Source organism: Mustela putorius, unplaced genomic scaffold, assembly GCF_011764305.1.
Source record: "Mustela putorius furo isolate JIRA1106 unplaced genomic scaffold, ASM1176430v1.1 tig00000407_pilon_pilon_pilon, whole genome shotgun sequence".
In the NCBI taxonomy this organism is placed as follows: domain Eukaryota; kingdom Metazoa; phylum Chordata; class Mammalia; order Carnivora; family Mustelidae; genus Mustela; species Mustela putorius.
This window is the reverse complement of record NW_025421373.1, coordinates 7,775,239-7,790,762: the sequence shown is the minus strand read 5'-3', so window position 1 is coordinate 7,790,762 and position 15,524 is coordinate 7,775,239. Positions and strand designations below refer to the sequence as shown.

The window sequence follows — 15,524 nt, the reverse complement described above, 5'->3', positions numbered from 1 at the left end:
ACTTACAGTCAGGGATACATAATTGCTCTTAAATTTTCTCTTATTTATTACATAGATGATTATTTTTTTTCCTCCTCAAGACTATAAGCTTCTAGGAGACACATGGGCATGGGTTGACCTTTTTTGGACTCTGTCCTCCCTAGAAATGATGTTGAACACATTGTATAAATACTTGTTGATTAATACTTACAATAATCCAACAATGATATCATTTACTGAGCTCTTACACTGTATTAGCTACTCTATTAAATCTTCATGTGCATTGTCTTGTGATTAAGAACTATTATGCTCATTTCACAAATGAAAAAAAAATTGTGGTGTAGAGAAATAAGATAACTTGCTCAAAATCATCTAATTAATAATACAAAGTAAAGCAGAGTTCAAACCCCAAGGTATTTGACCCCATTCTGCTGCACTGCAAAAGCAGACACAATTCCCAATTTCAGACACAGTGAGGTGGAGACAAGAAGACATACATAGATTGCCTGGAACTTTCTTTTTTTTTAATTTTTAAGAAAGATTTTATTTATTTATTTGAGACAGTAAGAGTGAGAGAGAGAGCATGAGAAGGGGGAGGGTAAGAGGGAGAAGCAGACTTCCCATTAATCAGGTATCCTGATGTGGGACTTGATTCTGGGACTCCAGGATCATGACCTGAGTTGGAGCAGTCACTTAACCAACTGAGTCCCCTAGGTGCCCTGCCTGGAGCTTTCTTAAAGGACAGAGAATTCCTCTTCTTCTGTGACAGCAGTCTGATATATTTCTTTTGCCCTTTTTGAATGAATAATTGATCCTCGTGGGAAGGTTGTTACTGCCCTTGTGTGTATTGCAAAGGAAAAAAAAGGGTGGAGAAAGATTATTCTAAAACAAGGTTAACTTATATTTTCACTGAATGTTTATTAAGAGCTGTCTGTACTCAAAATATGACTTAGAGATTACAGGTGACATAGAGCTTGGATTGGATCATCAGTGAACTGTGTTTTGGAGTGATAAGTAGAGTAAATGCATACAGTAGATACAATCAGGCATCAGTGAAAGGAGAAAGAGTTTACTTCTGGCAGAAATCCAGGAAGAGTTTATGATGGAGGTATAGCATTATTCAGTCCTGAAAGCTTTGGTAGCAGGTAGACAGAGATTTAAGATGGGGGAGGTCTATCCAGGGGCATGGAAGAGAAATAGTAAATAAGTCAACTTGTGTCACTGGAAAAATATGGAAATGAAGGGGTGGGTGAGAAGTGGTTGGTAGGATGAATTAAGTCAGGATCATGAAGGCCTTGAATGTTAAGCTAAAGAGGCTGGACTTGGTTCTGTGGTCATTGGGTGCCACAAAAGGTTTTTAAACAAGAAACTAAAGTAATTAAAGCAGTCATAAAAATTAACCAGATGTGTACAGTAGATTGAATGAGGGCAAAGATGGGCAGATGGGAGACAGGAAGAGAGAGAAGAATTAGACTAGTTCCGTGATTGTGGGAACAAAGAGGAGAAAACAAACACAAAGACATGATTGATGATTGGGTAGCTGATGGACTGGACGGTGGGGTCAAAGGAAGGCAGGGGTTGGAGGCTTCTGCAATCTGACCACTTTTAACTTGCTAAACAGGAATTAGAGGAACAGATTTTGGAGGGAGAATGATGCATCCCTTCTCAGTGTATATTTTGAGTTTGGGAGGCTGGGGGGATATACAAGTAGAAAAGATACACTCACTGTTTCAAATTAGGCAACTACAGACCTGGAACTGAATGGTCGTGGGCAACAACAACAGTCAAAAAATGTATGAAATTGGAAGAATTTTGGTAAAAGGTTAGTTTTGAGCGTAGATCAGGGCATGGTTTGGCCAAGACCAGACATGACCAGATGCCAAGGGATGTTAAAGGAAAAATGGTAGCCTCTAAGGAAACAAACGAACAGCTTGTCTGTTTCCTGTGTAGACCCAAGTTTGGCGGGAAGTACTGCACTGGGGAGAGGAAACGCTATCGCTTGTGCAACGTCCACCCCTGTCGCCCAGACGTGCCCACCTTCCGGCAGATGCAGTGCAGTGAGTTTGACACCGTTCCCTACAAGAATGAGCTCTACCACTGGTTTCCAGTTTTTAATCCAGGTAAGGAGCTGTGACAGTATAGGACAGTAGGAGCGTTTCTATGTCAGGGCATCTGGGATGCCCTGGGATGCCCTGGGATGCCCTGCAAAGTTCCACAGAGAGAGAATTACACCAGAAGGAGTTTTATATTTAAAGAGTGGAAATGCTGGCCTGGTTAGGTTGAACATTACATGTTGAAGCCTGAAGATATCCATTCGGTGCTGGGTTCTGTGAGAAATAAAAGACACTTATCAAACATGGTGGCTCACTTCAGGACCTGGGAGGTGCCCCTAAGTCATCAGTGAGGCAAACAGGAATGTGGTACTAGATTGCTGATGAAAGTGCTCCTCGATGAGTGTGTGAACTGATTATAATTTTGGCGGAAATTCAGAGAAGGTTTGGAGTCATTTCACAGAAGACGGCTAAGAAGTATTGATGATTGTTAAGCATGAGAGGTCTTTCTACTGGAAGAAGGAAAAGGGAAAGCATTCAAAACAGAATCAGTCATTCCAGCTGACAGGAGGAAAACACAAGGAAACCAGGATGGTAGGAAAGCCTTCATCAGAAATAAATGCAAGCCAGTTCTGGGCCAGAAATCAATATTTTGTATGTACAGGAGAGTATAAGAGGTGTAAAAAGTAAAATCAAGCATCTAAAGGATGCTCATCAGGGGATGGGAACACAGCTGAGCTGCAGAATGAACCAGAAGCTTTGACAATGCTTCCCCTGTGTAAGTACCAGTTACATCTTCCCTCCTGAAACTGAAGAAGACTCATTAACCATTAGGTACACATTAGCATCCAAAAATACCCATGCAATGTGTTATTATTCAAGCAGAGAATGAAAGAGGGAAGATTTTCCTGAGCTAAGGAGATTTGAGTCAAGGGAGTAAAGAATAAGCAAAATTTTTGATGATTTTTTTTTTTAAGTTTCTGTCAATTCAGTGTGATAGAACACAAGAGGAATCATGTGAATGAAAATTATGTATTTGGACTATTTAAAAAATTATATAGCCGGGGCACCTGGGTGGCTCAGTGGGTTAAGCCTCTGCCTTCGGCTCAGGTCATGATCTCAGGGTCCTGGGATTGAGCCCCTCGTCGGGCTCTCTGCTCAGCGGGGAGCCTGCTTCCCCCTCTCTCTGTGCCTGCCTCTCTGCCTACCTGTGATCTCTCTCTCTCTATGTCAAATAAATCTTTAAAAAAAAAATAAAAAATTATATAGCCAATTGCTTTTGAAAGAAAGACTCAATAGTGCTTTGTCATTATGGGGTCTCTGGACTACCCTGATGGTGTTTGGTTGTCACGGGCCACATTTGCTCCTTGCCCCCACACCGTTGGGTATCATCCTTGCTCTACAGGTGTGAGTCATTTGGTTATTAATTCAACTTTTCAGCTTCCTTATCCAGGTGCTTGAATATAGCAGAACTCATGTGTATAGTCGTGTGGACACGCACACATGCACATATGTGCACAGGAGCTTTCACACACACATACAAACACACACACACAACTAATGATGAAAGGTACATCCAATTAGAACTATCTGTATTTATATTTTGAACATTCTCTATTTTGTTGGAGCTCTTTGGGACAGTAGTGCTATAGACCCCAAATGAGCAACCTGCCTGAACTAAAATAGCATAGCTGGCCCAGGGTTGGGACATGGGCTTAGTTTGGGATCCCCTCCTTGCCTGATGCAGGGTGGGGTTTGAGCTGAATTCTGACAGTTCCAGTAGCTAGACTTAGAATAATAAGATGTGATTTGCCTTGGCTTTTCATTTATTTACCAAGCATCTGTCATATGCCTGCGTATCGCATAGCAGAACAATAGGTACCAAAGAAACGAGTCATCAAAGTGGACATAAATTTCACTCACTTTGGAGGGATCATTTCGCATCTGTCACTGATACTGATGCTGAGTAAACCACAGGGGGGATTCAGCTGAGGGCCATCTACTGACCTCACTATCCACTCGGGCTGGAAGCCTCGGGCTGGAAGCTTCCCTCCCCCATCCTGGTGGTATCCTGCAGGCTCTGGGACCATTCCTAAAGCACAGTGACTTAGCTGCTAATCCAGGTAGCTACCGCCTTGAGCAAACACACTGATTTATTTTCCTCATTAATCTCTACCCTACAGAGTTATTTGTTTAGTTGGTGACCAGAAGTAGGTCATTCATGTCAACACCAGGCATGGAGCATTTCTTCTGGGCCAGGCATTGAGCACTTCACCCTCCCAGCCTCACCATCAGAAGTCACCAGAGGATAAAGTAAATGTACAGCAGGGTTTTCAACCCATGTGGCGGACACTGATAAGTGTCTTGGTGAATGACTTTGAGCAGCTGGGCTAACTAGCTAATGACAGAAGAAGAACCATAGATTCAAGCAATTTGGAATAAGCATAGAAACTCCATCAAATTTTATAGTTTTCCATGGAACCCCAGGGCTTCCAAAAATGTTTGATTCTGATTTCATTGTTTTAAAAGATTTTATTTATTTATTTGACAAACAGAGATCACAAGTAGGCAGAGAGGCAGGCAGAGAGAGGGGGAAGCAGGTTTCCTGCTGAGCAGAGAGCCTGACTCGGGGCTCGATCCCAGGACCCTGAGATCATGACCTGAGCTGAAGGCAGAGGCTTAACCCACTGAACCACCCAGAAGCCCCTAATTTCATTTTTCAAAAAAATTTTTAAACTAGTCTTTAAAAGTGCATGTGATGTGCTGAGCACTGGGTGTTAGACGCAACTAATGAATCGTTGGATGCTAATCAAAACTAATGATGTAGTGTATGCTGGCTAATTGGACATCATATGCCAAAAAAATCAAAGTGCAATGAAAAACAATGCTTACACTCAAAAATATTGTGTTTCAAGCTTTAATATACCAAAGACCACCGGTGCACTAACTTACATAGTCAAATTAATTTGGCTTTTTGAAGACCTTAGAATGAAAGTCTCCCATCAATACAATTTAATTGAGAAATATCCTGAGATTGCAGGCTGAGTTGCTCTAAACTGTTATTTGCAACTGTTTGCCTGTGAGTTGAGATTTTTCAATATTGTGCAACAAAAAACTGAAAGGAAATAATTAGATGCTGCAGCGAACGTAAGTCTAATTGCCATCCATAGGCTTGATTTCAAAATGTTCTGTTCCTCTTAATGATTTCTTTAGATCCCACTGACTTCTTTTTAACCACTATATCCTTGACCTTCAAAATTTTGCTTCATAAAATCCTGACTTTATGTTAGCTGCAAGTTCTTGTTTGAAAAAAAGAACAGTAATTATTCTGCTTAAAAGATTTGAAAACTACTAAATCAATCTAGATCAACTTCCTTTCCAAGATAGACATTTTCTTTTCCAGCACTCCTGACAAAAAAACTATCCATACTTCCCTTGATCACTTTCATGTAGGCATCAGCATGAAGAGCTGCCCTGATCAGTTGCATTTTCTGACCAGTATTTATATAAGCATATGACTCTGTTTCACTCTATGTTTTCTCATTTACCCACTCCCCAGCCTTGGAGATAAAGAAGCTTAGTCTCAGAGGTGAAAATAACTTATTCAAGGCTGTAGGATTTTATACAGTAGAACTGGAATTAAAGCATATGTCTGACTAAGAAGCTGATAGATAGATGATAGATATATATTTAAATGAATTTATACAGAGTCTCAGGGACTTTGTTAGCCTGTGTTAATAGAAATGTTTATCTATCCTACCTCTTCTATTAGGAAATGACCAGAGCCTGCTATCAGTGTTGTCGCTTTCCTGGAATCTCTCTCTCTTTTTTTTTTTTTTTTTTTTTTTTTTTTTGATTTTCACCTTTCTCAGAATACCCAATTTAGCCCAAATTCACTTAGGCTAATTTTTAACTTGTTGCTTCCAGATATTTAAGACCTAGTAAATAAATGCTCGATGCCAGTGAGGCTTCCAGCAAAGGTGGAGGGTTCTGATGTGAAGTCAGGCCCCATCTGCTCCTCCTGGAATAGGATACTTCAGGAACATCTTTCCAGAATCGCTGCAGTTAGGGTTCCCCAGGAAACGGACTCAGAAACCAGCACTAGCAGGCAGGAGGTTCAGCAGCTGTGGGAGAAAAGGAGAGGGAAGGCAGAGCAAGTATGCAAGGGGGAAGCTGGCCTGCAGGGCATGCACAGCAAAGGCCATACCCCTCCCCACGGGGAGCTCTGCATCTGGCAGAGACTTTCAGAGTGGCCAGGCTGAGGTGAGAGAGCCAGACCTTTATGCCCCAGCTGGACCGGTCACTGGATGCGGTCTGCCTAGGGAAGGAGTGAGGGTCCCACAAGCGGGAGGGCTCAGTCCCACACCCGGCCTGGGAGGTGTGCATGGAGCTTATTGCAATAAGACTTGGGCTTTTGATAGAAACAGCCTTTAAAGAGAATGTAAGCATGGGGAGCAGCTTAGGAGATCTTCTGGCTGGAACCTCTCATTTGACAGATTAGGAATCTATGGCTTTCATTTCCATCATTAGGAAATGATGAAATAGTATGGACGCTGTTGGCAGACAGCCCAAAGCCAGGCCCAACCCTCTTTGTCCTCACTTGCCTCTACAATAAAAGAAGATGAAAAGACTCACAAACTCATATTCCGGGGAGATCCAAATCTGACCAAAGAGGTAAAGATGGAGGCCCCTCAGGGTAAGGCTTGGAAGGGTTTTTGGTTTTGTTTTTGTTCTGGAGGGAAGGGGGAGCTCAGAGGGAGAGAGAGAATCTTAAGCAGACTCCATGCCCAGTCAGTGTACACGCAGAGCCTGACGCAGGGCTCCCGCTCAGGACCCTGAGATCATGACCTGAGCCAAAATCAAGAGTCAGACGCTTCACCAACTGAGCTGTGCAGGTGCCTCTGCAAGGGTTTGCAACGGAGGGTACTCCGTTACAAGGGTACTAACGGAGCTGTCCTCACCCCCACACCTTCCTGCCGTTCACCCTACGGGGAGTAGAGCAGTCACAGTGCATCCAGAAAGTGGACACCCCACATCGAGTGGCTGAGCAGGAAGGCCGGAAGGCGGATGACTTTAAACTCCCGCCTGTGGATCTCCCGTCTTTGGGGACAAATAAAGCCCCGCCTGTTTCAGACAAGGAAACAACAATTTCTGCTACTTTCAGTGAAACTATCTCCTAACTGATAATGGGAAGAGCTTGTCTTAGACTTAGGTCAGGCTTTGCTCTGGGCCAGACCTTCCACCCAGCATGTTATGTGTTTTCCTGATTTTCTCTCCACAAGAAAATAATAGGAGGAAATGTAGGGGTTTGTCCCAGTTTTTCTGGACTTGCTTTTAGATGAAGAGAATTTAAGTGGCTTGCCTAAACGCAGACTGTAGCGTAGAGCCAGGAGGAATTAGCCCAGGCCTGACTGCAGCCTCAGTGCTAACCAGTAAAACAGACTAGGCTAAGGTTCTGTCCTTAACAACCACGCATTGCATTTTAAATTTTACCTAAGATGATGTTCCTATTTTTAGGAACAGATGATCTCACGGCCAAGGAACTCTGGTCTGGAGAAAAGAGCCCCAACAGCTGGCATTGTGACAAATTGTGACAAATGTTAGCTTTGTTAAACTGATCTGTCTTGAATCCTTGAAAACCAGGTTTTTCTAAACTTGTAAGCATTATGACAAAATTGTTCTTAAATAATTTAAGTTGTAATTCCAAAGGTAGTATCACATTTCTTAAACATATTCATCAAAAGACAGAACATAAAAATATATAACAAATGGAAAATATTACTACATTTAGCCTCACCTAAAACATCAGTGAAATAGGTTTAATTTATTGGAAAAAATTACCTCTGTTCTTGTTTTTATAGCTCCACAGTTATTGTAGAATGTATTAATTTTAATGCCTTCTTCTGTTTAACTAATATTATATTTTGATATACATAGGGATTATAATATTGCCATATCAGAAAGTAAAAGAATATACAAGTTTAGATCTGCCAAAGTTACAGAGTCTTAGCAATTGTTTGATTTTTGGTTGAGTTTTTGGTAAGAACTTTATATGTTTTTTCCTTCAAGCTGATCTGAGCCTTGTTATTAAACTGAGTTTCTTTGTTACATTAAATATTACTTGTTACAAGAATAAAACATCTTAAGTTGTGTCTTTTGCTTAAGGTTTAGTATTTCTTGAAATCTGGCAAGAAACCGCAGATGTGCATATCACCCATGTCTTCTGCTCATGCAGGCTCTTCATTGTCCTATGAGACCTCACTTAGAAAACACAAGTTCAAATATAAAATTAAGACCTTCAAGGGCTGCCTGGCTAACTCAGTGGGTTAGGCGTCCGAGTCTTAATTTTGGCTCAGTTCAGGATCTCATGGTTGTGAAATCCAGCCCCATGTCCGGCTCGGCACTGGGCATGGAGCCCACTTGGGATTCTCTCTCTCCCTCTCCCTCCCTCCCTTGGCTCTCTGCTCCTACTCTCTTTCTTTCAAAAAAAAAAAAAAAGAGCTTCAAGACAGTGATGTAGAGCATTCAGCCAAGTGTCATGTCCTGGCCAGCAGCTTCGGGGCTCACACTGGGGGAGCCCTGCCTAAAAATGGAGTGTAGAAACTGGATTTTTGTTTAAATGGCGAAACTCTACTAGCAATCTACTTACAAAATATGAAATGCATCAAAAGTTTTCCTTGACCTAAGAAATACTTTTATCCTTCTTACCAAGTTTTATCTTTGGCTTCTAATGACCACTTCTGAAAATCATTATCCGAAACTCTTGAGCCATCCTGTTTCACCAGAAGTGAAAATGCAACTGTTGGTTCATTAGGTTCATTTAGTTCCTTACACTTCCTTTGAGAGGATTAATCAGACAGAGTGAGGCTGAGAGTTCAGCAGTAAATGAGCCCGAAAGTCTTCCCTTAGCTGAATTATAGATGGGTTTGAAAGCTCCTGAAAGGTAGAGAAAAAGAAAATCTTGTGATCCAAAGGGAAGTGTCAGGGCAGATGAATAAATCTGAGACAGTGAAAACATTCAATTCTGTGGATGTTATGGAATCCAAGGGGTTGGGACAGACTGTGATGATACTATAATGATGGTGGAGAGCTCAGAGCATCTGTTGCTACTCCTGTCTCCTACAGAGGCCTGTGTTCTAGGCCAACCCAATGACGTACCCGAAGCACCATGGAAGAGAAAGGCCAGAGGAGAGGACAGGGAAGTAGGACTTCAGGGTCAGGCTTGTAAAGTGCTGAAATGACCCTCCACCTTCCATTCAACAAGGTGCTGCTGCTCTCAAGCACAGGGTTCTTTCTGGCCTTCGGCACCCCTGTGGGTCACAGGTGTGTGAGCTCTGGGATAGTGGGAGCAGGAGGTCTGTGTGTGGTTATTGCCTGAAGATTCTTTACTGGATTATTCCTAAGACTCCATGGACCACTATGCTTAGATTCGGTAGAAATGTGTGTTTCTTCCACGAGTAGACTAGAGTTAGCCTGTCTAACCTTGGGTCGTAGTAGTCCCGTATCACATGAGCAAAATGCAAAGAAGTCCTGAAATGAGGGCCTCTCTTCTTGGAGATGTGTTTTATCACAGAAGAAAGGAGACCTTTCCAGTGTTCTTGTTGGATGGCCAAGACGTTATTTTTAAAAGAAATTTATGTTTCCTTAAAAGACATGCACATGTATGTTATAGAATGAAATAAAATAAATTCTCATCCCTTGCTTCACTCATTCCTTAGAGTCCACCGTTGTTAACAGCAGGTTTTAGCTGGGATACAGATGAAATCCTGCCTGGTCAATCCTGCCACGTGCTGTGCTCATTAGCAGAATGTCATGACATTGTGGCTTACTTCATTCCCCCTAGTGACTGCATAGTGACTCTGAATATATGAAACGACATAATGGAAGTGCACCTTCATGGATCTGTCCTTCTCTCTTTGCATAAACATTTAATTGCTGCAACGAACAACCTTGACTTTCATCACTAAGGTCAAGGTTCATTTTTATGACTGAGTTGAAGATTATCTCTCAGGATCGAGGTGGTCTCTTTGCCACTTGATCCAAAATTTTCTCCCTAACAGTGTTGACATCTGTCATGTCTGTTAATTAGTGAATGTGTGTTAAAAGCCTTTTCTAGGAGTAAGGTCCTGTTAGTATTCCTTGGGAAATGTTGATGGTAGTAACTGCCACATTTAAGCCACTGCTCTATGCCAGATGCCTCATGAGAGGTTTTAATACTCTTCTCCCGACAAGCCCCTCCGACAAGTAGACTAGAGACCGAGGAGGCCTTGGGCGAGATGTAGGAGTCAGACCTGAGACCCGAATCGCTGGGGGTCTGATGCCCAAGCCGTGTGAAGCAGAATCCCCCAGACTGTTCTTATTCTCACCTCCTCCATGTACTGGAGTCCTCAATAGGCAAATGTTCTGTCCTCTCCTTCACACACTGAGCAGGCCAGCCATGGCCGGTTAATGCACAGAGGACCAAAGGAGCTTGTCCAGTCCATAGTCTCAGAAGTGTAGAGCAGTGAGGACCTTAGCGATAACTGCAGGAGCAGAACAGCTTCGAACCAGGTCCAGAGGGGCAGTAAAGAAAAGTCACAGAACCAATTACTGACCTACCAAGATCTAGAATTTTGTATGATAAACTGACAAGACAAATTGTTTAAGAAATAGTAAAACAAAGTCCGGGTTTACTGTAGAACTGATTAGAAGTGGCATAACAGAATAATCTGAAGGCAAAGAGGCTCTTTCAGGAAAGGTTTTTCTGGGTGGGAAGGAGAACTGAATCAGCATTACAAGATAGGTGTCTTTGGAGAAGACTGACGTGATAGAAGCATGGCATGGGGGAGCAACTGTGAGACCCTTAGAATTCATAGAGTTCATGGTAAATACGTGAGAACCGAGATCATGACTGCTGTGTGTCAAGCACTTACTGTGGACCAGACCCCATGCCGAGTGCTCCACATTCGATCTCCGTCTTAACCCTCACCAGTTGCATTACAACGTGGGAATTATTATCCCTGTTTTTCAGGGATAATAAGAAACTGAGTCACAGAAAGCTTAAGTAACTTTCTCAAGGAAATACTGGGTCTTCATGAGCTAAAGCTTTTATATACGCTCTCTGTAGAAATCTGTGACTCCACAGGCTGGTGGTTCTCACTATATTTAAGCCCTGTGAGAAAATATTAAAATGGAGTCCCACTGGAATTCTACCAACACGATCTGCAAATAAATGCCTTGCCTAGTAACATACAGAGTGGATGTTAGAGAGCCTCTATTAAAGAAATGCTGTGCCTGTTGCTTAAGGCATAGTAGAGTGGGCTCTAAGCTAAGGCACCAGATTTGGCTCTGCTACTCACACTGTGAGATCTCGGGAATCTTCGTTTTTCAGTGCCACATCTATGAAATGGTGCTAAGAAAATAACTACACCATAGGGTGGTTGCAATAATTAAAATGAGAGGAAACTGCTAGGAAGCACAGCAAGATCTGCGAGAGTGTGCAAATGCTATGTTGGCTTGTTTTTTTTTTTTTTATTAAGCAAAATTCCTCTTAACTCACCATATAAACAAGACTAGCAAAAGTCTCTGGATGGTTTTTTCCTTCAGGGAGTGAGTCAAACATCATAAGCTCAGAGGAAGTAAAACTAAGGCAAACGCTGGAACGTCACCATTCTGGAGTTCAGTACAACGCCTGCCGTTGGATGGGGGCTTAGATGCTAGGAGGACCCATTTCGAGAACCCCTGAGGATGAGCGTTCCTAAGTTTGCACCCTAGGTGCTTGGAGGCCCAGCCCTTCCCAGCAGGCTGCAACAGATAACTCCTTTAGAAAAGCTCCAGAATTATTCAGCAGCTTTATTCAGCAGAATTATTATTAAGCAGCTTTCCCTTTTTGCTTTATGTGTCCAAACACAGTATCTCAAATCCAAATTCTAAAGCTCGAATCAAATTCTCATTTAACAGTGCTTTCCCTGCCTCTGTCCTTCTAGTTAATAACCCAGGGTTTCATGAAATGATTCTCCAGACTCAGCCCACCTGGATGGATGATTGCATCTCCAGGAGAGCAGAGCGGAGCCTCGGTGGCTCCCTCTTGTACTTCTGCTCCAGTTCAGGTGGCGACAGAGCTAATCACACTGCCAGGAATAAAGGTTTACAGTCATCCCACGTCTTGCTTTGTCCCTGCCCCCTACCCGCCCCCCAACCCCCGGCCTGTGGCCCTTTTCCATTGGTGCTTTGTGCTGTGATCTCTGCAACTCATTTTGATTTTGTCATTTTCTCAGACAACTTATCCATTGCTCTTTATTTAATATAAGTCGGTATTCTTTCTTTGCTTTTATTTCTCTCCCTTGAGCTTTAAAAGGTGTTCTTGACCCCTGTCTCAAGTTTGTCTCTAGCTTCTGCTCTTAGTTATATTTGTGTTTTATGCTTTTATTTCTTTACCAAACGGATCATCGCACTCTTGAGGAGCCACACCTAGGCTTTGTGTTAGCTGGGTATTTGTATCAGCATCCACACGGGGTGGGTCCTTGGCACATGGCTGGTCTCATTGAGCCCTCAGCTGGTCACATCTGCCAGAAACTCAAGTTCAATCCCAATAAACAGATCCAAACGAGATTCTTCCCAAGATGGACCTTTCTGAAGAAGACATTCTCAAGCTTTTTTTTGTTAAAGATTTATTTATTTACTTACTTAACAGATAGAGATCACAAGTAGGCAGAGAGGCAGGCAGAGAGAGAGGAGGAATCAGGCTCCCTGCTGAACAGAGTGCCCGATGCGGGGCTCGATTCCAGGACCCCGAGATCATGATCTGAGCCGAAGGCAGAGGCTTTAACCCACTGAGCCACTCAGGTGCCTTTACCTATTAAAATTTTTAAGGCAATTTTTGTTTTCAAAGTTACCTATCTTTTCTGGTACTCTAATTTTATTAAGTAAATCTTTAGAACAGTTCCTGTGCTGGAAATCACCCTATCCTCATTCACAAAGGAATAGAAAATTGAACCCTAGAATGTATTCGTGGGAGGAGAGAGCATGGTGGGATAGACCATTACGGTAAGCTCGTTGGCTTCAGCTTCAGCAAGAAGTCAGGCTTTCTATTTCTCTGTGTTTATAAATTTGTGTCCAGGCACTTGTTGAACTTGAGGAGAATAAAGGAAAATATTTGTTGGAGGTGGGGTCATGATTGTGGTGGCGGTTGTTGTAGAGAGCTGGCCCTGGGGGAGGGGCCTGCCTCTTCCCTAGAGGTCTGCTTCTTTGCAGCAGATGGTGGGTGGGCACCATGCTTCTCTTGAGTCTGGCAGCACTGGTTACTATTGCTTCTTTTCTAGGTTAGCCCCAGAGGCTCCGCACCTTCATTTTATAAGCACAGTTCCATGTTTGATTGAAAGGTTACATTGTTTATAACAAAGAGCATAGCATTTTAAAGCAATCTCCCCAATTTAATTCGTTGTAAAACCCTTTAACTGGAGAAAAAGAAAAAGCCTGCATTTCAACATGTGTCACGGGAGAGTGAAAGATGGGAATCTCCAGATAAGCGACTTGTGGGGGATTGTGAGTACAAAAGAATCCTGTAGGAACGGTGCAGAGCTAAAAAAGCTAATTTGCAAGGGTTTGTCTCTTTTTCACTCCAGCACATCCTTGTGAGCTCTACTGCCGACCCATAGATGGCCAGTTTTCCGAGAAAATGCTGGATGCTGTCATTGATGGTACCCCTTGCTTTGAAGGTGGCAACAGCAGAAATGTCTGTATTAATGGCATATGTAAGGTATTGGGTATGTTTCCTTAATCTACAACTTCATTAAATCATGGTTTTTATTAATTCAGGAAGTCAGATGTTCTAAGCTTTCTTTTGTGACTTTGACATGTGGTCCTTTTTTTAGTATGTGATCTGCGAGACTGGACTTGAAAGTCTTGATCAGAGTCAACAGTTTGGAATTGAAAGCTTTCACTCCTGCTGTGGTCTTTCTTGACTAACTGATGTGCTCTATGATGTCATTTTAGGCATAGAATAGGTCAAGTTGAAGAAGCAACAACTTAAAGGAAGAATTATTAGGAAGAGTTGACCCTGATTATTTTTGTGGTATTAAATTACTAACTGGTTACTTACTAGCAAAGTACTTAAACTTGAGAAAAATCTGAAATTAACAGTAGTTTGCATAGTGTTTTGTGCAAAGCATTTTTACATGTAATTCTCCGTTTATTACCAGAATAATCTACTGTAAGAGGAGAGATGACTTGATAGGAACTTTTCAACCAGATCTTCCGATTTCCATTTAACTTTTCCACACTGACTCCATTAATCAACTCCGCCTTTTTGGAAATGAGAGAGACCTGATTTGTCCATGTTTTTATGTGTGCAGCCCATTGAAGAACTCCTCTCTGGTACTCACAGTTTAGTTTGCAAGGACTTGATGAACAAGTTTGTGACCCAACACCCGGGCATAAAAATGTCAGTTTAAAGAAAAGGTGTTTTTAATCAATGAAGGAAAATTTATATAGAAAGTTCTAATTAGCTCTTAGGAAAGTACAGTGGTTAGGTCTCAGGCTCTAGAATGTGAACTTGATGGCATTGTGAACCAACCATATAACTCAAGAAATTTTGCTGAGACTCAGTTTCTTTTTCTTAAAATTAGGATGTTAATGTATCTTCCTAGTTAGTGTCAAATAGGTCAAATAAAGACGTATATGTTAAGCCCCTAACATATCAGAGACTTGGCACACAGTAAGTTTCTGATGCATTTTAGTTTCTTCAACAAATGTTTACTGTAATTTTTTTCCCCACTGGATTAAATTGCTGCCACAGAAGAAGGCTCCTGCCCATAAGGGTTCAGCACCCTGAAAAGATACGTTTATCACCGTGAAGTTGCCTATTGATTTATTCCAGGAGTGACCAAAATATAGGAGGCAACATGACAATTCCCGGGAATGAGTGAGTTAAAAGCTAGTCCTAATCACACTCTACATTTCTAAGAACTCAGATGAAATTCTCGTTCAGACTCCTTACCAATTAGCTCTGTAGTTATAAAGAGCCAAAAGTAATTAATATATATTCAAGTTAGATCTGTTCTCCAGAGTGGGAAGAGGTTTATCTAGCTAAGTCAGGCCAAAACAGCAGCATTGCTATCCAGAACAATAGGTTCTCAGGCCTGGCTGCCTATTAGAATCACCCAAAGAGCTTTTAAAGACAGGTGATGTCCGGACTCAATCTCAAACCTGTTGATTCAGAACCTCTGGGATTCGGGGTCTGGGCACTGACATTGTGAAAATTTCCCAGGTAATTGCCATATGCAGCTAGGGCTAAGGACCTTAATCACTGTGAAAGGAATGTGATGTTAAAATGATCTGTTAGACCTGAATACCTTTGCAAGCACAGCAATGGTATCTTTAGCAGAAGACAGAGAACACTGCGTTTTTTGTTTTGTTTTGTTTTGTTTTTTGTTTTTGTTTTTGAAGGTCAAGCAAAGCTTTATTTTGCGCCAAGCATCAAGAATCTAACTGAACGTTCGGGGCCGCACCTCTTAC

The 15,524-nt window shown here is 42.1% G+C and overlaps 1 protein-coding gene across 4 annotated transcripts in view; it reads left to right on the top strand.

Moving 5' to 3' along the window:
• The window catches only part of ADAMTS12 (ADAM metallopeptidase with thrombospondin type 1 motif 12), a 290,866-nt gene that overhangs the window by 195,530 nt on the left and 79,812 nt on the right, over positions 1-15,524 (top strand). For 3 of the 4 annotated variants that reach the window (XM_004738060.3, XM_004738059.3, XM_045079456.1), the window contains 2 exons: positions 1,930-2,099; positions 13,634-13,767. In XM_004738060.3, coding sequence (XP_004738117.2) covers positions 1,930-2,099; positions 13,634-13,767 — 304 coding nt within the window. Of the gene's footprint in view, positions 1-1,929; positions 2,100-13,633; positions 13,775-15,524 lie in introns of all 4 variants that reach the window. The other variant, XM_045079457.1, reaches the window with a different exon arrangement.